The sequence below is a fragment of the Pelecanus crispus genome, chromosome 1, assembly GCF_030463565.1.
Source record: "Pelecanus crispus isolate bPelCri1 chromosome 1, bPelCri1.pri, whole genome shotgun sequence".
Lineage (NCBI taxonomy): Eukaryota > Metazoa > Chordata > Aves > Pelecaniformes > Pelecanidae > Pelecanus > Pelecanus crispus.
The window spans coordinates 121,744,023-121,766,114 of NC_134643.1; the positions used below are offsets into that span (position 1 = coordinate 121,744,023).

At 47.1% G+C, this 22,092-nt stretch overlaps 1 protein-coding gene across 1 annotated transcript in view; it reads left to right on the forward strand.

Moving 5' to 3' along the window:
* Window positions 1-469: 469 nt before the first annotated feature.
* Window positions 470-22,092, forward strand: part of HUNK (hormonally up-regulated Neu-associated kinase) — a 56,820-nt gene continuing 35,197 nt past the window's right edge. Inside the window, 3 exon segments of the mRNA XM_075725500.1 lie at window positions 470-568; window positions 570-746; window positions 20,311-20,603. Of these exon segments, the coding sequence (XP_075581615.1) occupies window positions 470-568; window positions 570-746; window positions 20,311-20,603 (569 nt within the window).

Consider the following 22,092-nt stretch of genomic DNA (forward strand, 5'->3'; position numbering starts at 1 on the left):
TGGTTGAATCCCAGAGAGGGATGCGCTGCCACCCCCGGTTTGGGGTGCCGGGCGCGGGGGGGGGGCGGAGGAGGGGCCAACCGGATTTGAACAGACCCAGGCCGCCGGGTTGCGATCGCATCTGCTCCCGCCGCGTGCGAGCGGCTTAAATTACCGCAAATTCAAACTGAATGAGCCCTCTCCCCCGCCCTCCGCCGGTCCCTCCCTCCCCGCTCCCCTCCTCCCTGCTCGGCGCGGCAGCCGCGGCCGGCGCGGGGCAGAGCAGCGGCGGCGGGAGGGAGGAGGGGAGGCGAGGCGAGGCGAGGCGCCGGATCCCATGAGGGGCGGCAGCCCGGGGCACCGCGCCGCCGGCTCGCCCCAGCCCCGGCCCCCCGCCAGCCCCGCTCCGCCCCCCCGGCGCCTGGCCGCCGGCTCTCTCTCCCCCGAGCAACTTTCCTGACCGCCCGGTGGGCCAGCGGCAGGGCCGGGCATGCCGGCGGCGGCGGGCGACGGGCTCCTGAGCGAGCCGCCGGCGGTGGCGGCGGGCGGCGGCGGCGGGGAGGCGCGGAAGGCGGCGGCGGCGGCGGAGGGGGGGGGGGGGCAGCTTCCTGGCCGCTTGGCTGAGCGCGGCGGCGGCCGCGCCGCGGGAGCGGCTCCGCGACTTCCAGCACACCAAGCGGGTCGGCAACTACCTGATCGGCAGGAAGCTGGGAGAGGGCTCCTTCGCCAAGGTCCGGGAGGGGCTGCATGTGCTCACCGGAGAGAAGGTACCGCGCCCGGGCCGGGGCCGCCCCGGCACCCCGCGGGGGGCTGCCCATGCACCCCTCGGGGGGCTGCTCCCGGGGAGCGGGGCGGGGGGGGGAGGGCGGTGTGAGGCGGGTGCGCTGGGGCTCTGCCGGCCGGGAGACCGAGCCCCCCGAGGGCCACCGAGCCCCCCGAGGGCCACCGAGCCGGGGGTCGCCCAGGCGGGGGCGGCGCGGGGCTCCCGACTTCCCCGCCGCGCTGCCGCACGCTGCGGGCGTGGGGACGGCGCTGCCCCTTCGCAGGCTTGAGATTCCCGTGCCTGCAGTTTTGCTCTCCTCTCGGAACACTTCAGTTGCTTTGACCTGCCTTTTTTTTTTTTTTTTTTTTTCCCCTTCCCTTCCTCTTTGCTTGCTTATTTTTTTGGTCAGAAATGTGTTTTTAATGCCGAGACTTGCATTGCTGAGGGCCAGTCGCTGCGTGCGGTCTAGTCGCGACATTGAGCGCGTCGGTACGCAGAGGTACTTCTTGCTCGTCAGAGCGATGGGAGGTGCTGCGTGTGTCTGCAGGAGGGGGTACGGTTCGGCGATTAAAAGTTGTTGGTACCGCCGCACGGCGAAAGATGCGAGATGCACCGCCCTGGATGGTGTTTTCCCAGGGTGTCGGTAAGAAAAGTCCGCGGAGAGTCTCTGCTTTTTGTTTATTATCCAGAACCCTTCAGTGGAGGCTTTTGCCCATCAATCAGGATATGTCACAACGCTATAAAGAGCAGTAGGGGCTCGGCTGGGCGGTAAACAGAGCAAGGACAAGCCCGCCGGGGCCCCCCGAGAAAGAGTTGTGCTGCTCTTGTTTGAGCTGTCTGACTTCGGCCTCCGTTTTATCAGATCCCTAACAGAGGGCTGCCCAAAGCCTTATTGTTACTGAAAGCTCCTTGGACCGGTGGAGCTAAGTGCGGTGTAATTTCCTCCAGCTCCAGCAGCACGGTAAGCGTGCTGCTGTGAAGACTGCATCTTGGTAGCTTGCATTCCTACACTCTTGGATATCTTTTCTTTTTTCATTCCAGTAAATTGGTCACGGAGTGAAGTTTAATATAGGGCTCTGAATTTCATCAGGAGAAAAACGATAAGGTTAGTGATTATTATCATATAGGAATGCAGAAAAAATAATTTTGTTCTCTTCTGTTACTAAGCGTGTGCTTCTCCTTGGTAACAGATACATCCAATGATCCTCCAGTTGATAAAAGGCACATGCACACACACGTCCTTCCCACCTCCACGTTTTTGGATTGCTACATTTATCTCAGTCTGTTAAGAGGGGAAAAAATAAAAAAGACCCACCACACGCCCCTCTGTCTCAGCTCCCAGGCCTGCTGCTTTTTTCTTCCCTCCCCTCCCCCCCCCCCCCCAATGTCTTGAATAGCACACACTGTGACAAAGTGACAAGCAGAAACTCTAGGAGAATCACACTTCCTTCCTGCTGAGCCACTGCGTCCGTATCTGTGGACAGAGATGATGATCTCTGAGCTCCGTCTGACCTGATCTTGTACCATGGGATCAAAGGAAGCTCCTGCTGTCGACTTCAGTCAGTGAAAGATGGGTCACGTAGTTTCAAATTGACTAATCAAAAGTCCATCTTCCCAGAAAATCCACCTATTTAATTCCAGGTATTTATAGATAAGCAATTTGCATTAATGGATAGGAGATAAGAGTAATTAATGATTTGCTTCAGGTGAGGTCCTATCTCAGTGAGGTCCCTCCCTCTAACCGGAGGGGTGAATGCTTTCCATCCTACGCGTGACCCCACGTGAGAATTTCACCCCGGGTAGAGAGCTGATGGACACTCGGCTCTTCTGGGCATATTCCTCTACAGAGCTTTCACGTGGCCTCCAGCCAAAGGCAGCTGAAACGTGCCCAAACTGGCTCTGCCTCACAGCTGCCGGCAGCTCTGCCTACATGGAGCCCACCACAGGTGACTGAGCTCTGCCTGTGATACGAGGAAGAGAAGGAAAACATCTGCTTACCCGGACTCCTTTCCTTCAGAGCGCAAGGCTGCGTTGGAGAGGAGGCTGAGGCTGGCGAGGGTGGGAATGGGATCGGGAGCAACAGCGCGCGGTGGCGTGAGCGCGGGGGCCGGTGGCAGCAGGTCGCAGGAGGAGGTTCTGTGGGAAGAGGACATTCTGCTTAAGAGATGGTGTGTCTCCCTGGCAAAGTGCTTCCGCAAGAGCATCCCGATACATGAAGGGCCAGATCCATTGAGTAAGCTATATTTGTGCCTTCTGAGAAATCTCGGTGAACAGCGGGCCAGGCGCTGGAGCGTTAGGTACGACAGTGCCAGCATCTGAGCCCAGGTGACACCGACGCTCAGCACAGACCTCCTCCTCCAGACATCAGGTGCCCAAAGTCAGGCTGGAGCTAACGGAGCTGTCTGAGACATGGCATCAGTAGCGGCATGTGACAGTTACCTTCTGTCACCTCTCCCTACGCACCTCCGTCCCTAAACGTGTCTTGTCTCAGGGGGGAAGATCCCCCAAGAGCGACACCGTGCTCCTCCAGAGGCCAGAAGAGAAGATCGCTCCATAAGGGCCTGATGCCATCCCTCCTTCCATGGGGTGAGCGAGAAATTGGCCGTGTATAGTCTTCCAGTCCATTCACTTGCAGAGGAAAAGTTAATCCGCAGGAGTGTATACTTAATACACTCACAAGCGGAGCTCAGCGAAGCAAAATGTGGAAACAAAGCTGTCTCCCGTGGACAGCTCGCTGGATCAGTGTAATTGCTGCATTTTTCTAAGCTGATGTTTTATGAGCCTATTATTCCAGGATTAGTGCCTGCATGTATTTTGAAAGGAAAAAAAGTAATTGACATCTGATTTTTGTCTTGTAAAGCCATTGTTGAGCAAGGGCATTGCCTAAATTTCAATAACATTGCCATAATAGTACAAAGTAGGGGTGTTACTGCTAATGTCTGGTAGCTGTTTTGGCAGAGTCTGGTCCATTATGGTCACCAAAATATCTAACTTCAGTAAGGGGGGCCCAAACAGGTTTTGATTTGCAGCAGACTTTAGCAACTCTGGAGGAGTTAATGTGCATTATTGTTTCAGAAAATTGTGTGTTTAGAAATGAAATTGTGGATTAATGAGTCCCCAGCTAGGCTCGGATCCATCGCACTGACACAATGCATTGTACAGAATCAGGGCAATGCGGAGCGGATGCCAAAAATCTGCCATTACCTCACTCTGAAATTGCTAGAAGCTAAAGAGGTCTTCAAGAGAGCATGAGATGTTATGTACTGTGGGCCAAACACTAGTTACTTTACCAGCTGCTTCGAGGGCAGTTTGATGGACGATGCATTTTGAGTGACCTGTGTGGGATGGGAACCAGCAGCTCCTACGAGCGCCTAAGCACAAGAGGGTGAGCTAAGGTGAGATTTTTAAACCTTCCCTATGAACGTCTTTAGCACTGGACTTTAAATCAAATCTTTTATGGTACTTCTTGCGGTTTATGTTGCCATAATGTCAGGCATGTTATTATTTTGTGGGCTTGAAAAATGTTTGGTAGTGCCTGATGCAATTAAGTGTATTTTAGCTGAGTGCAGGAGAATGTTGAACAGATTATTCTTTCCATTGCTTTTGAATAAAAATATCGCAGCCTATAATCTGACATTTTTGGGTAAAAGGCTGATTTGTCAGATCAGCTCAGGCAGTCTTTATTGCTAATCCTAAGGAAACATAGTTCCTCTATGAAGAGCAAGCCAATTTAGCTTTAAATTGTGGCTCTGAAACCCCGCTGAGTTAGCTGTATTGTTATTCAGCTAACTTTGGGAGCCTGTGCCCAGTGTACTCTCAGATTGCTTCAAGCCTTCTGCTTGGGGCTCAGAAGGGTCGATCACCGGGTGATGGGAATTGGTCAAAGACAGATATCGCAAGATAATTTTTTGCATTTTTAGACAGCCGAGATTACGCTGCCATCATTGCGGTGGGGGTGGTGTGAGGCTCCATTGGCAGACCAAATAGATTGTGTTATCTGCTGAGGACCACGACGAAATGTCCGAGTAACTGCATATAGTATTGCGGACTGACAATGTATTGACCATTTACCGAGGCAAAGTTCTTATAAACAAACTTGAACCGAGATTACATTTAACTACTTTTAGGTGTAATCTTTAGCAGTACCAAAAAAAGAGTCATTGAGACAAATTGAATCATTTGATTTCTCATCCACCAAAAAAATTTGTTTATCGTTTTCTTTAGCGCTATTGTTAAGCTTGAAAAAGGTACATTTTTAGTAACAGTTAGTCAAGTGGCTTTCTGCAACAGTGGGAAGCAGCGGCTAAAAATACAATTTACCAGTTTCTTCTATAAAGGCAAAGCAATTAATATTGAAAATGGACTTTTCACAGAAGAGTTTGCATTCAGAATGCATTTCTGTATTAAAGAGGTAAAAAAAATAAAAAGAAGAGGTGTATTTGGGCACCCTGGAGGTGCTGGGGTGGGTAGGTGGGCAGAGCAGCTTCCCTGCAGAGAGCTGGAAATGCCTCTTTCGCCCTGGCAGACCCTCCTCGAAGGCGGGAGGTGTTTCCAAAGAGCATCTGCACGGCTGTCGCCTGCTAGTGGCACGCTGCGCTGCGTGCATTGTGCAAAATCATACACCAGCGTAGCAGGTGCATTTCTGTGCAAACTTCGTGCCCTACCTTTGCCTTCTGAAGTGTTTTTCAATGAGCGCGGGGGGAGCGGTGCGGCTCCCAACCTTTTTGGTAGGTGTGGAGCGACTGGGGCTGGAGCCACTGCCGGGGAGTCCGTGTGAGGTGGAGCAGCGGTCAGGCAGGTTACGTGACTGCTCTACATCATCCAAGCCTCCTAAAATGCTTCCCATGACTAGGCACAGGCTGTCAGTTTAAGCAGCGTTTACGTAAGTGAGAGTATAGAGAAGTCCATATGCGGCGGTATCGGTCGCTGGCCCTGCACCCCACCTTTCCCGTTGCAAGCCCCCTCCCACTGCAGACCTCTCCGTCCCCTTCTTGGGAGGGATGGAGGAGGCAGCTCTCAGCTCAGCCTCTCAGGACCCATTACCCAAAGCAAAGGCCGGAGCAACTCGTTTTGCACAATTTCTACCTTCTAACAACCGTTCAAGAGACTATAGGCAAGTGGACACAGAGAAATATTGACGAAAGTGGTGCCAGTAGACAACAGCAGATGTTACGATGCCATATAGACTTTCACATGTCACGGTGTTAATTTTGCCTTGAGTAAATTCACTGTTTTCCTTTGTCTTCCACCGTAGACTTGAGGGAATGGAGACTTGGCTTGGTGGCCAAAGACCTGTGGGTGTGTTGGCAAGTGAGATCTTGCCCCGTTAATGCCCTTGGTAACCGTGCCTCCCCCTGCGACATCGCTGCTCTGCATCTGGGAAGTCAACACTGGTGGAGGCTTCCCAACGAGGGCTTCTGCGCCAGACCTTGTCCGTATCTCAAGGTCAGGGTTGCCCAAGTAGTGACACTGGCTTGAAACCTGGGAAATTTGGTGTATACTTGTATATAGTTCTACGTTCTTTACCTTTGTCTGATTTCTGAGTTTTGGGGGCTGTGAATGGGGGCGGGGGGGCAGTCGCTTTCAAACCATCTTGCCAACCAAATAGGCCAGGAAATGACTTCACTGTAAACAAAAGTTGAATTTCTAAGGTGGTCACTGGTCTTTCAGTTCAACCCTTTCCTTTTTTATCCCCCAAATATTGTGAGGTTGCAGGTAAAACTGTGAAACTTTGAATGCCTTCATTGCTTTCAGTGGCTCAGAGGGTAAAGCCACAGGATCTTAATTTGAAATTTGATTTGTTATTCTATGTTCTTCCTCCAGTGATACTTGTATATCAGTTTCCTAGATGCATTTGTTCTCTGACTGTTAAGTATTTAATTAGTAGTTCTCTTCTTACCTGTTTCTCTACATATTTTTAAATTTTATCTATATCAAAAAAAAAAGCTTGTCTTGAAAAGTGCTTACTGCAAATCTGCATGGTGGCTTTCTCCCAGGATGCTGTTTGCTTTTATTAACAGCTGCCAACTGTTGCACCTGGATGACATGCCACTCTTAATTATATGCACCGAGGCAATAAAATGAGGGTGTTTCTGCAGCCTGAATTTTGATATTTTCTTGCTTCTAAGTGTTTGCTTTCACAGCTTTGACACTATTCTTTTCACAGAAGCTTGTGTGTGTGTGTGCAGATGCAGAATTTGTGTTGAAGCTACTAACATATGCTTTTGTTAACATACGATACTTCAGAAAATGATTTGAAGGACAGTGTCATGCTTGTCACGGCATCAGTGAGGACTTGGCTGGAAGCAGGACCAGAAGGTTGGTTGCTGTGTCAGCACAGGGTTCCCCGACACGTCTTACGGAGCGTGCAAGAATTTGAGTGTAAGGCAGAATAAATGCCAAACTGCTGATGTGCACCTACCTGCTCAGTTTGCTATATGATCACCTGCTAACAGTTTGTTCATCTGGAGAATAACCAGTTGCATCAGGCACTTGTTATAAAGCTACACTCTTCCCTCCAACCCTTTTCTGTGTTGCATACTTGGCGTAAGCAGGAATGGGCTTTAACAGGCAAGAGAGCCTGTTCATTAGCGCAGTCTGTCTTCCAGGAAGATTGCTTTAATATTTTTCAGCTGTAGCTTGCAACTTGTTCTGCAATGAGCTGAATTGATGCACATGTGGCAGTTGCTTATCCTTTTGAGATAATCTGCTTTCAAGTTTATATTCAGCAGTTTCAAGGACATCACTAACAGTGCATGTCAGCAATATGCTGCTTTTCATATAGACTGTTGTAATTTTAGTGGCATATGCAGGATTGAGGGAAGCAGAGTGTTTAGGTTGAATTGACGCCAGGTGTAGTTCTTACACGATGCTTGCATCTGGATCCTTGCATTTGTTCTTGCAAGTTTTGTATTTTTAGCATATTTAATGAATGTAAAGCTGTATGCCTGTTTTTGTAAGCATGTGTTACCTATGTCTTGGTAATTAAAATATGTCTCGCTATCTACATCTTGCAGTTTGCCATATCTCCTTCTACACCAGTGAGGTGGAGAATGCTACCGTAGCTTCATGCTTTTCAGCGGACATAACACACTAGGCATCTTTGCCCCTCTGCCCTCGTGAGTTATTTGTTAGCCCGCACTTGGGAAAATGGAGTTTATTAATGAGCAGCATTTACTTTTCACAAGGATATAACACCAGAAGGAAAGCAGTCGTGAGATGGTGCAACAAACCTTCTGGCAACTAAATTATAATAGTCTGCCTAAAACCTGTGCTGTTGTATGAACAACACTATAAAAATGAGCTGAGAGTTTGCGTGCTGACTACGGTGCTCTTCAAGGTTATGGAGAAGCATCTAAAACTGTCCAAAGCCAATAACTAGGTAGATACCAGCCAGAAGAAGAATTAGGTGGATTGCTGTGTTGGTGCTTACCTAGCAGCACGGGATACAACCGAACTAAAGCAAACCCGTACTGGCTGTATTCAGACCATATCGAGTACTCTTCTGCTTGCCATGTAGCCACACTTTGCATTACTTCAACTCCAGATTGGCTTGGCTGTTTTTTATAGATAAGCTGAAGAGCAAAAAACCCAAAACTTCTCAATTCCATGGCTCTGTAAAACTTCTGCTGTGCTTCCCCGATGGGTTGTCTGTTGGCTGATCTCCTTGAGGGTGCAAACTTAGTGGTGCCAGTGTTTTTGGTGGGCTGATGGAGGTCATGCTGGTGAAGAGAACCAGATAGGTTTTTCCAGTAAGCTTTACTGGAGTAAGAGAGAAGCCACCATCACAAGCACAGCTTTGGGGCCCATGCTAGGGCGGAGATACCTGTTTCGAAGCTGATAAGGTGAATCCCTGCAAAACCTGTGTGTTGATCTGCGTTTAGATATCGGTGCTTGCAGGGAGCAGGATCAAACCTCATCCTCACTGAAAGAGTCTGGGAGGAGTTACCATGGCTCCCAAGGAGACCACCTGCAAAAAATGAACAGAAAGCTGGTGCTGCCCTGACCGAAGTTTCCTTTTCTGTCAATATTTTGCACTGCTGATCTCTAGGTGCAACACCTTTAACGACAGGCCCAACAGGGCTCTTCTCATTTGTAGTGCAACATCAGTGCTACTAGTATTATGAGAAACAACATTGCAACAAAGAGAACTAAAAAAAGAGAAGTTATATATAATAAAGTTCCTTTGCTCTCTGCCTGTTGTGGAAGATTGTCATGGAAACATTTTTTTCAGAGAACAAATTTATTTTCTGTGAATAATGTCCACAGAGCTAAGGGAGAGAACATATTATTTATATATAAAAACTTTATTGGAGACATCCTTCTCCTGGCTCCCAGCAGTTGTAAATGTTTTATTGACTGTGTTTTAAATCACTGCAAAGGAGGGTATTACCTGGGCCTCAAAAGCAGTGGCTCTTGGGTTTTTGTTGGGTGGTTTTTGTTAGGTTTTGTTTTTTTTTTTTCTCCTTAAAGCCATAAAGCTATATTGGTATTAAAGTGCTTTAAATCAGGGACACTTAGTCTTCCAAAAGTCCAGTTATGCATTTGATCGCTAAAATGTGAAACGGGGACTATTTAATAGGAAACACGTTATGCGTCTGTGATCAGGAAAATGGGAAGCGGCGTGAGCCGCCGGGTTTCTCCTGTAGGGATCGGTGCTGGAGGAACGTCATTTGGTATCGCTCCTCTGCTTTTGCTTCCCGACATGTAACCTGAGATCTTCATCCGTCTCACTGTGACAGAAGTTTTCAGCATGAGGAAGGCAAGTTGTGATTTATCAGAAACAGCTGGATGGGATACGGTTCGCTTGCGACCGAGGCATCGACTGTGCCTTGCCGTGCCCCGGCTCTGGCGTCCGCCTCTGGTCCTGGCAGCCTGCTAGGGCACGCCTGGGCGGAGAGGACCTCTCTTTCCCAGCAGCTGGCCCGCTGGCCTCCTCCGTGGGGGGCTGTGAGTAGCCATCAGCTTCCGTCCGTTATTTCTTCCACCAACTCATTTCACAAGGACCTTGCTGCTCTGAACGGGTTTTCCATCTGCCGCAGTGACTGCGCGTCAGGCTCCCCGTGCGCTTGTGTGACAGGCCCTGAAAAATGTCCTTCCCGTTAGCTGGTCACGCCTTGAGCTCCAAGAGTTTTCACATTAAGTGCTGGGAGGTGTTTCAGCATGTCAGTCTTACCTCATGAATGGGGGTCAAAAAGCCTTTTACTGAAAAACAGCTAATATTTGGAAAGTGATAGTTGACGAATATTTTACATGCCAGTGGCAAGGCAAACCCAGCTGTCCCAGGCATTCAGAGACACGCTTTCTTCTTGCAGGGGATGTCTCCGGCCCGGCTTTGACAAGCTCGTAAGGATTTTTTTTGGAACCTCTTTAGTGCATCCTCATGTATCTCTGCGTCTGGCTTTCTGCCACCGCTACTTCCATCAGTCTCTGCGTAATCTCTCTTGACTTGTGTAGATATCTTTAGAGGCCAGGGAGGTAAAAATGTGCTCCTCTCCCTCGGGAGGTGCAGTTATGGCTACCCCATTAATTAGTTGACCAGGAGAGCGGTGAAAGGTGGCTGGAATTGGTTTCTTTCTGCCAGAGGTGAGATAGATCCCCTCCGTGACCCACTCAAGGCAAGCCGTGCATTCCTTCCCGTGGAGGGGGCTGTGCTGTAGCCACGCGGGTTCCTGCTTCCCAGGCTCCCGGGCTGCGCTCTGACCCTGCGGCATCCGTGCGTTGTACAGACTCTGCTGCTTTGGACATATAGCACCAAGGAAAAATGTAATTCGTGGGGGTTTCTGTTCAGAGCGGCTGGGCAGGGGCAGAATTATGGCATCCTCTTTGCCTCAAAACCATCTCCTGCTGGGCCCTGTGCTCTGGAGGTCTGGCCATTTCAGGTGGCAGAAACGCTAGCAGGTAAGAGTATGTCTTTCAGTTGTTTGAAAAGGGAGTGAAGCAGAAGATGAGAGGGAAGGGGACAGCTGGCTTTATGGAAACAGCAGTGCAGAAGCATGTCCAGGAGAGGATAACAATAGTTGCCTGTGAAGTATGGCATGGAGTTACCCATAAATGTGATGTGAAGTAAAATGCACGCTGAAGAGAAATATGGCCAAGAATGGCTCTCCTCCAGTGAAGCTGAGCTGCTCTGTGGAAATGGACCACATCAGATCAGACAAGGCATTGGTTGTGCGTTAAATCAGCAATTACCTCTGCTCTGTTTCCTTCCTTCCTGACTGAAGTAAGAGGAAGAGGGAGGAAGGGCTGCAGAAATATGGGGGACGCCATACCGTGTGGAAGGGTGCTAAGGTGGAGCGTGAGGAAGCTTTGAGGAGTCTGTGTGCACAGCCTTGCAATATTGACAGTCTTAAAACCTTCATGTGGTCTGCCCTTGCTCTTAGCATAGCAGGAGCAACCCCGTAGTATGTCCTTAGAAATACCAGTGCCTCGACACATCAAAACTCTGTCTCCCCGTGGCAACACTAATTTGACTGTGCCAATACAGTCAGTGGCAGGGCCGTGGGTGAGCTGGGCTGTCTGCAGCAGCGTCAATATTTGCATGACTCCTCGTGACACTTCACGTCTTCTGCGCCGGGGAGCTCCAGCAAGGATGTCACAGAGAGCTCGCAAAATTTACATCTTTTGATGTGACTGCTGACGGCTGTCAGAGCGTCTTGCCTAGGTCAACCCCCATCCTTCTGTGTCGTGCCTTGTCCCCCACCGCTCTCTGCAGGGACCAGAGACCCTTCACGTATGTACAGGCACTGAAGCCCAAAGGGATCACAGCAATCATCCAGCCTGACTTCCTGTAGAACACGAGCCCTGGTATTCTCTTCAGGAGTGGCTGTATCAATGTTTTGTTGAACTGTTGCATACTTTTAAGGTGGTGGGGGGGGGCAGATTCAAGATCTACATTCATCTCTGTAAGATAAGAGGTTTCTATCATTACTTCACCGCACCTAAAAAAACATGGATCATGTTTATAGCCTGAGTTTGCCCAATTTACCTTTTGGGAAGTGAATTTTTATTTTATTAGATTAAAGAGCTTTCTGTTATCACAAATCTTTTCCTCGTGTAGGTACTTGCAGAAAATCATCAAGTCAGTGCTTAACGTTCTCCTAATTAAATATTTTGAGCTTCAGTCAGTTACTATGGCAAACAGTTCTTGGACCTCAGACTGTTCTGAAGCTCCTTTCAGAACTCTTTCCAAATTCTTAACATCATTTTTTAATTACTGGCACCAGAACTGGATACAGTGATCTAATAATAGTCCCCAGTGCCTTGGACAGGTGTAATTAATACCTTTTCTTCCTTTAACAAATACACCCTGCTTATGCTTTTAGGGATTATGTTTAAGTTGGCTGTGGCATCAAGAGGGCTTACATTCATTTGCTTATCTAAAGTACTCCTGAATCCTTTTCTGCATTGCTGGATACTGTCGTCTTTGGGGTGTAGGTAATGGTAAGATTTTCTTCTTTTCCCCTGGCGATTTGATTCTTTTCTGTTCAAGCTACCGTGAATCTGAAGTACATGAGTGAGCATACTCGGAACTACTTTCTTATTTAGAAGAGTTTATCTTTCTTGAGGGGCTGATTTCAAGCTTTCCTGACTCTGTCTAGTCTGCCAACAGAGAGAGTGGCCTCCTGCCTACTGAGACATTTATCCCGTACTCCTCTCTACAGCAGCTGCTTTTATGTATTGCTAAGCTCAAAACTCTTGGCTTGCACTGTCAGAGACTCAGAAGAAAAGAGACTACTTTGACAGAAGTGACTCCTCTCTACCTTTTTTGATTGCTGAGTTTTACTAATGTCAGAGCAAATACAAAAGAAAAACTATATATTCAGCTGTCCTACAAAAAGCAGATACAAACACTATCAAAGACTGAACTTCGCCACTGAAGTGTGAAGCAAAGAAATGATACTGCTTGTTTAACGTAAAACCTCAATGCATCTCTAATTGTATAGCTACGGAGCAGCCTTTTCACAGTGCATATGTGTGCACATGCATGCACATGTTTAACTCAACCTCTGTCCCCCCCTATTCCACTCGTAGCGAGCATACAGGGCGAATATAAAAGGTATCAGATGGCCATCACTGAATGGTTGTCCTTTTCTATCCTTCATAAATAGGACAGGCCTTATTCTTGTGGAAGAGTCTGCCTTTACACACTGCTGTGGGCTTGGGCGATTGCTGGCTTCCTCGAAGAGAATGGCTAAGCTGTAAGCAGAATGGTTAGCAAGTGGTTACCTTCTTGTGATACTTTCAGAAATGTTCTGCAGTTTTCTTTGAAAGCAGTTCTTGAAAGGTGAATAGGATGCTAACATTTGTTAGGGAACTGGGAAGCCAAGCAAGATAGCCAAAGGCAGTCCCACCAAAAATGCCACCCCGGGAGCCTCTTCAGACAGTTTCTCTGAATTGGGTGGCATGGGCTGCAAGGTAGTTTGGCAAATGCCTGACATCAAGCATGTTACCTTTCTTACAGTTTCATTGTGTTTAGTCCCGTGGTGAAAGTTACATTTGTGTGATGATGTCTAGACTCATGCATGTCTGCCAGTCCTAATGGAAGAGCTGTGATTTCTCTCTGTCCTGAGTGGGACACATGTGGTCCTTTCTGAAGGTGTACAGTTTATTGATGCATTTGCTTGGATGATCCTTTTCTTTAATGCTTTATTTCTTAAGATATTGGAACTTGCTATGTAAAAAAATTATTCCTTTGCTGTATTGTAAAATTTGCTAAGCTGTAACAGCTAAAGGAAAGAATAAACGCTACCCATTGAATGAAGTTGGCATTTTCTAATCCTTGGATTCAGTTGTGAAAAGCTGGTTGGTTGCCCAAACTGAGATACCCTTGAAGGGATTGCTTTCAGGACTGTGCTGACAACTGTGCAGGCTTCAAAGTTAGGTCTGTTTAATATGATTTGAATTGGCCACCCAAAATCACCAGACGGTTTTGAAAACTAAGCTCAGATTTTTGTGGTGAGGACAGTGGTAAATACAAAGCAACCTACAAATGATGCCAGACAGCTATCACTGAAAGGAAGGAAGAAACGAAAATGAATTCATTGCATGAGCCTTCTTGGGCACTTCAAAAAAAGAGCTGGAGATGGGCTTGCACTAATGATGGCTGTAAAATATCTACATGGTCTGACTCTTAGTCTCATTCTCCTGGATGAGCCTAAACCAGACAGTAAAGGTTTGTGGGTTTAGGTGCAGAAGTCCAAGTCTCAGGCCTTCCCATTGACTGTCCCCTCAGCTGCACCCTGTAGCCTGCAGCTCTGAACTTCATCTGAATGGTCAGGGTGCACCAGGCCTCCCGTGGCCCAGGACGGTGCTGAGTCAGCGCTGCTGCCTGGCTTGGCATCATCTCCAGCAGGTCTGCCAGAAGTAGACTCTGGCAAAGAAAGAGGAGGGGGAAAAAAAAAGGGGGGGGGGGGGGGGAGGGCAGAAGAAAAGGCAGGGGGCTTGTCCCTCCAGTAGTTGAATAGCCCCTCCAATAGTTAAAGTTGCTTCTCTTGTGCTATGTTGGTCTCCTGGCCAAATCCCACAGTGCTTGCTGGATTCTTATTCAAACCACTTTCCTCTCAATTCAGCTGGAGCTCCCTTTGGCAGAGGTCTGCAGGAACTGCCTTCCTCTTATATAAAGTTAGGAGAGAATTTGCAGAAGGAAACAATTCAAGTGGTTGGGTAAGTGGGGAAAACTCTTTAAAAGTCCTCAAAATGTCATACACTGATTTTGCAAGGTCATGCGCAATCTTCTGTTCTCTGTAAACATGTTATAACATTATTTGCCAGGCTGGGGCCATTACTATGAAACTGTTCTAGATGTTATTGCAAGTGTCTGATGTGAGTATTGTTCAAGACCTCTTGACTTTGACTTGGCAAACAGGCCATTGAGAAAACCCGTTTTCCGGCAAACAGGAAGGCTTACTGCCATTGAGGTGCGCCCTTCTGCCAAGAGACGGCCTATGCAAAGACATCCAGTCTGGCACGCAAGAAGGCTGAGGCTGAGTTCGGACCTCGGCTCCCCAGATGCTAACGTATCGTGTGACTGAAGTCACGGCTGGTCATATGGTTGTTACTTGGGTTTTATTCAGGTGGAATCATGATGTGTCTTAACTGGTCAAAGCTTGAGATTCACCAGGGAAAGCTAGTTAGAGGGATAGATGTTGTTACTGTAAAACCATAGCTTGAATAAAGCTCTTTGCAGCTTGGGGAGGTGGGGAACAACCAACCAAAAACTAGAAAGCTGATTGCCTTCCATCAGTTTTGTATGTAGTTGAAAATAGGTTCTACAGCAGGCTTGGACCCGCGCCCGCCCCCCCAATATTATTATGTTTTTGTGCTTAGCTTCATCCTGGTATCCAACATTTGGTTTCCCATCAGCAGTACCCTGCAGGCATACCATGTCTCGAATTTCTTCTTGAAACACAATAGAAGCCGAAAAATACAAGTTTTCAAAGCAGGTTTCCAGCACCAAGGAGTATTTATGGAGGGTTGGTCAGAAGGGGGAAAAAAAAAAGTCTCACTAAGAGTGAGCTGCACTCTGACAAAACAACAGCGCTGCAGAGCAGTCAGGCAATGATCTGAACAGACCTTTGCATGTCCGCTGGGTAAGCAAACATCTTTCGCTCACTAACAAAAGCACTACTTCTTGACCTGTGATTTTTCCAAGTGTCGCTGTTGGGGTTATAAATAGGTGGCAGAAGGGCAGGGGGAGACCATGACTTTGACTTCTGCCCACTGAGCACCTGGAGGTTCCTCCTGCCTGGCGCAGCAGACCCATCACCAGCTCCGTGGGCTCGGCGTGCTGTCAGGGCGCAGGTCTGGGGAGCTGCCCTACGTGAAATGTGCCTCTTGCATGGACATACAGATGCTACGCTGGGGCATGCTTAGGGTGTGTGTGAGCCACCTCCCATGCTTTGTTGCAATTTCTTATGTCGAGGCATGACTGTTTACAAGGAGGATGCAAAATGTGTTTTCTCTGGATGCAGCAGTGACCTAGCGACCAAAGCCCTGGCTCCCAGAGTTCTCCAGGCAGTGTTTGGTCCTTTAAACTGTCTCATCTTGCTTTTTCTCAGGGCCTTGCTGTGACTGTTTCTGTGCAGTTTAGTGCCAGTCAGCTCCGCCCACCCCCCCGCCTCTCTCCTGCAGATTCACAAACCTGCCTAAAACACTAGTTGGCAAAAATCCTCCGCCCGTGTGTGTCAAACGTGTGCCTTTGTTTGGGTGATGACACGTGCCTGTATTTGCTGATGGTGTTTTAGCTGCTTGGTTCTGTAAGCAATGTCACTGTCTCCTGCAACGATCTGTGGAGAAGAGCAGTGTTTGCGCTTCCCCCTCACCTCCACTCCAGTACGTTTTAGCCCAACCTGAACTATTTTAGTGCGACGATCGAGAGAAGCAGCAATTGCTCATATGATGTGTCACACCATAAACTTCAGGAAAGTAATTCATTCCAACAGTGTAATTCTAGGACTCGGGAACCAAAAATATGGCCTATTACTCATCTTTGTACTTCATAACACAGAATAACCTAAACCATTTATTTATTTACATAGCCGGGGTTTAGCCAAATCAAAGTGTTGAATGTCAAGAGCCACTGTTGCTACATATTCAGAGCAATTACTTGATCATTTATTTTTTATTTCTGTGCCAATATTGGCCAAGAATTTGAGTCAGGAGATAGGCATGATGCAGATGATGCAGAGACAGAGCGCCCCTACTTCAAACTTGGGAGAGCAAGACTGCGTAACTGGCATGTCTTGAGTAGGTTATGAAAGCTCAAATGTGTTTTTTTTATGGTTATCTAACATCTACAGTATTTTCTCTACTGAAAGCTTTTTCCTTCTGCATGAGTGAAATTTTCAGGTATATGCACACACATATACACTGTGCAGGAGGCTGTGTGTATTAAATGTGTTGGGGCACATTCGGTCTTCACTTGCCTTGGTCTAACTCTGGATGAACTCAAAATTGGGGATATTTAGCTAAGTCAACCGTGGAGTAACTGAGTACAGAGTTTGATCCCTAGATTTCCTCGATATGCTTCAGAATAAATTGTAAATCAGGGGAAAATCCAAGAAACCCAAACAAGTGAAAAAATCCCACCAGAGCTCTGCCTGTCAGTGCTGGCCCCTTTGCACAACGCTTGTACCATGGGATGCATTTCACTTAGGAGAGCAAAGTGATCCTACAAGAAAGCAAAAGCAAAAAGAGCAGTGCAAGGGGTAGGACATTGACCAGGGGGACAGAAGAATAAGTGAAAGGAGTAATAAGGAAGAAGACCTGGGAGGAACAGAGAGGAACAGGAACAAAAGCTCAAAGCTATTATGGAGAGTATTCATACGAAAGTTGATAGGCTGCTTGTGTGTTTGGGTCAGCTCCAATTTTTTTCTTTAGCTATACAGAGGTTTCTTTAAAGACCCTGGCTTTTGAATAGAGATGGAGAGGGGAGCATCTGTCTGCGATGCTTCCAGGGTGCCCTGTGCTGCAGCACAGACCTATGCGAGGAGGCAAGGTCCCCCACGTGTCTGTCCCAGGAGCAAACATCGCACTGAAGCTAGTTTCCTGCCTGGTTTGGGAGATGCAAGTCTCCCGTAGTCTCAACTGGTGTTTTACTCTTCTCTTTCTCCTATGCAAAGCTGTTGCCAAAGCAAAACTGTTGTCTCCTCCTTTGTCAGCTCTGTCAGCTGTGTTGGTGGATCTTTTGGACCCGATGCAAGGGGTGTTGAAGGGGGAAAGGTAGTTTGGAGTCAAGGGTGGGTCTGACAGCGGCTTTGCTTGTCTGCTGAGATAGGTAGGGTGCCTGACCAACTATTTGTCAAAACTGAGGAGAAAATTTGTCCTTAAGGCACAGAAAGCAATTGTTTGTGGTAGTGAAAAAGTCATCAAGTATTCACGTAGTTGGCTCTGTCTCTTGGGTTCAGGTGGTTGCCCCTGCTCCCCACAGCCGTGCTCAGCCTGGGCAGCAGATGTGCCTGCATTTAGTAATGTGCTTTTTTTTGGTCAGTGAATTGGAGATGACTTAGCAATATGCATAACAGATTACTGTTCCGTACTGTTAATATTCCATGTTTTGTATCCTGCAGCTGTGGAAGATAGCAGCTTTTTTTTTAAAAAAAAAAAAAAAACTTTTGCAGAGATTTTTGTGTTGTGTTGCCAGCAAACAAACTGGCATCTCATGTTTCTGTAACCCCGAATTGGTTTGTCCTCACCAGAATAACTTCTGTGGTTTGCTGTCTAAATAATCCATGCAAGCCTCTGTGTTCATGGTCCTATCTCATTAGATGGAAGAACGTACTAATTTAAGACTGTTTCCTCGGTGAATCACCTGAGGCTTTGAAAAATTGTAAAGTTAAGCTGTGGTTTGCCTGTTGTTTTATCTTATAACTAAATGATCTTTCTTTAATGTGACTAGTCAGAAATGTAGGTTCTAGGCATTTATGGACCCATTGCTGCTCTGGGCTTCACCCAGGCAGCTGTCTCATGCGTGGTGTTCAGCCTTATCTTTTTATCAAGGGTATTTCATCAGAATGATCTTTCAGCAGCAGAAATGTATCCAGCTAATAATGTGCTCAGCAATCCTGACTTCTGACAGACCATGTAGCCCCAACTCCTGTAGTTTTATTCTTCAATTCCTCTGCCGATAGGACTTGACTTTGATTCAAGGCGTTCATGTCAAAGGGTCTGGATCTGTTTTTGTTGTCGTATTTCCAGTCCATGGTTTTTGTGGCTTTTGTTCTCTAAAGGAGAACCAAAATGTTTGCTAATTTAACCTTTCCTTTGCTTGCAGAAAAAAATAAAGATAAAGCTAGTCAGGCTGGGAGCTGTCATGTGCTTGATGTGTCCTTGGCACTTTCTCAAGCTAGGAAGGCAGCCAGGTATGCTTTGAATAAGTTTGTCTCCCTGTTGCCCAAGCCCACCAGCGCACAGTACCATGGATTGTAACGATGTCGTTCGCTGCAGTTAAAAGTGAGTTTGCTGCAAGTAGTTCGTTGGCTGTGAGGAAGGATGTTGTACGAGCTGGAGATGGAGGGAAGCCTCTTGGGCTTGTGCTGTTGTCTGGGTGTTAAGGCTAGGGTAAATAAAACTCTGAGGTTTTCCCCACATTAGTTACTCCTCCTTGTTGTAGGAGTGAGGTACTGCGGGAGATCCTCCAGGGCCAATTCAAGGCAGACAGCAAAGATGCGAGTGCAGCATCTTTGTGCCTCCATCTCGGGGGCAGAGGGATCGTGGCATTTTCTTGTGTGTTTTGTTGGACTTGTACCCATGCAAACAAGACTCTTTCACATCATGTAAAATTCAGTGTCACGCAGGAATACCAAGCACCATGCTCCCCCCACCCCATCCTGACAAACAAGCAGCCGTCACTTGGGTAATGATGGGCAAGCTGTGGGGTCCGGGTGCGTGGGGTGAAGGACTTCCTTTGTTGCAGAGCTCTGAGGAAAGGAGGAGCTGGGAGGAGGATTTCGCGGTGCCTTTTGTTGCTCAGCTGGCACAAGCTGTTAAATCTTTGTCTGGCGCAGATGATCTGGAAGTCTGCAGCACCCAGTCTAAATTAGAAACCTCAATAAATAAATAAATGTCTATAAATGTGAGGCAGAAAAAGGCAGATACTTTTATTGTGACTTTTATATACTTTTATACTTTTATATACTTTATATACTTATATACTTTTATATACTTTTATATACTTTTATAGTGAATCCATTAAAACAATAAAAGGAACCAGATTCCTTAAGCGTAGGAAAGGGCAATATCCTCCCCGGTCCCATCCCTTTTGTTCTCATGTGGCGTTCTGTGCCAGCAATGAGAAGGAAAGCACTTGGATAGGCACTAGCACGTGCTGTGTTGTAGATTGTGGTACAGAGTTTCCTTAGTCTTATTATGTACTTTCATGATGGGCTCCAGTTGACTTGGAGAGCTCTGAGCAGCTATGCCACTGAGAACTTGCATTAAAAAAAAAAAAAGTTTAGTCGTCTTGGATTTTGCAGAGTTGCTCAGTTCTAGAAGTAACAAGGAGATTGTCTTTCATGTATGTTTTAAAAGAGAGAAAAGAAATGTGCCAGGAGAGTGATACCAAACCATTTTGGTTTTCTTTTTTTTTTTTCTTTTTCATAATGCAAAACTAACATTTGGTTGTAGTTTGCGAAACTTATCATCTCAAGTTGTGTGTCAAAAGCCAGGAACAGCCAGAAATGACACTTCAAACTTGTAAATGCCAGCCTGAAGACTTTCTGAGAAAATAAATGAAAACCGTTCACTATTAAGTGTGCTAAGTATTTGGTTATGGTTAGTAAGATCGTCTCCTCCCCTTTTGTTATCTATTTCCTTGTAGTAACTTTTATCTGTCATCATACAAGGGGATAAAGAAAGAAATTGTCAGTGGAGGAGGTGGAGTTGGAAAAGCAGCTGTTTCTCTGACCTGGGCAGTTGTGCCTGAAACCACGGTGTTTCAGTTGAGACTGACATCCTTTGATTTTATTTTATTTTTTAAAAAAATTTTTTTGAGGTGGTTTATACAAGGTTAAAGCAATAAATCATTGGTGTGACTGCTAACAATCCCCTCTCCTCTGTTTTTTCATTAGGTGGCAGTGAAAGTAATTGACAAGAAAAGAGCCAAAAAGGACACCTATGTCACCAAGAATCTGCGACGGGAAGGGCAGATCCAGCAAATGATCCGCCACCCAAATATTGCTCAGCTGCTGGATATACTGGAAACTGAAAACAGCTACTACCTTGTCATGGAGCTGTGCCCTGGTGGCAACTTGATGCACAAGATCTACGAGAAAAAAAGACTTGAGGAGCATGAAGCACGCAAATATATCCGACAGCTTATCCTGGCAGTTGAACATCTTCACCGGGCAGGAGTAGTTCACAGGTAATCTTAAAAACCCTCTCTGGTTAAAATTTATCTCAGAGCCTCTAAGTGCTATTTTGGCATTTATTTGTATAGTAAGGAGTGTTCCTTACGAAAACATAACCCTGACAGCTTTTTTGGCTCATTTTCATGATGCTGTTTAGATGCTCGTATTGTGGACATCAGAAAGCACTTAAGTAAGCGTGTAACTTCAGGTCAGCACACGGGAGCTGTGCTGACTCCGTGTCCTTAAAGATAAGCCTGTGTTTTGCAAAAGTAGGGCTCTTTTCCTGCAAGTAGCCCTATTTTGCCTCTTCAAAGCGCTGTACCAACATTAACTAATGAATCATTTCACTATTTCTTTGAGGAGGTGGTTGTGTCTGTTGTTTTACTGGTGGAAATACAGCAGTGTGGGGAGATGAACTGATTTGCCCAAAGCCTGACAGTGACACAGCTGGGATGAAGCCTGAACGGGACCACAGAAGTCCCTTGCTTCTGCTTCTATTGCAGGTTATATTGCCCCAACAGGACCTCACAAGTTTGAATACTGGGAAGTACAATGCAGAGTATGCGACTGTTCAGTTCATCTCACAGTGTCTTCTCAGGAGAGATGTTGAGCTTCGTTCAATCAGTGTATAAGCAGGATGTGGATCTCCTTGCAGGAGGAGGATGCTGTGGAGTTAAAAGTTTACCTGGGAACAAGACAAACTCATCAGAGAGAAACCTGCAGAGGGTTACTGAATCAGAAGTAGCTACCTCTGCCTGAAGTCCCTGAGAAGCAAGTGGGAGAGGCTAGGAGACTACAGGTGGAGATATCACACGTGATGGCCTGTCCCTGTTCCTTTTCTCCACTTATGTGTTCTTGGATGCTATGGAGACAGGAAGATGGTGGGCTGGGTGGACCTTTGGTCTGAGCCAGTATGTCTCCTTTTCTTTTCTTAGGTGTGTTTGTAGGGTATTGTCTAAGAAGGAGGCTTCACTTTCTAAATTTGGACCAACTGGTGTTAAGTCTGGGCTCCCACATGCTTCCCATATGATGCTGAGCAAGTTGTGTCAGCCCCATCCTCAGGCTATGCAGGCACATAGTAGGAGCTAGACACCTGAATAGTTTTGAGGACCTGGGTCTTAATTTCCTTGGCTGCACTGACTGTGTATGACTCTGATGGAGAGCTGTTGTACACACCCATCCACGGGGCTGCTGTGCAGGCAGCTGGCAAACTGCCTGAAGGCAGCCCACAGCCAGCTCCTCCAGCTATGCCCAGCTGTGTGCTGAGCTGCCTACCGCTGTGCAACGCTGTTGGGCACATCTGGCTTGGTGGAACTCCATGCGCTCTGAAAACTGCTTTTTTTGTCTTGAATCTCTCTGTGTGTTCCCTGTGATCCATCAGGGATAGGTGCTACGTGCGCATACAACCTCAGGTGTACTGAGGTCTTATCTCGAGCTAGATTTCTGGTACCACTGTAATATAAATATTTGAGCAGCCACCAGGTCTATTCTGCAGGTTCTCTA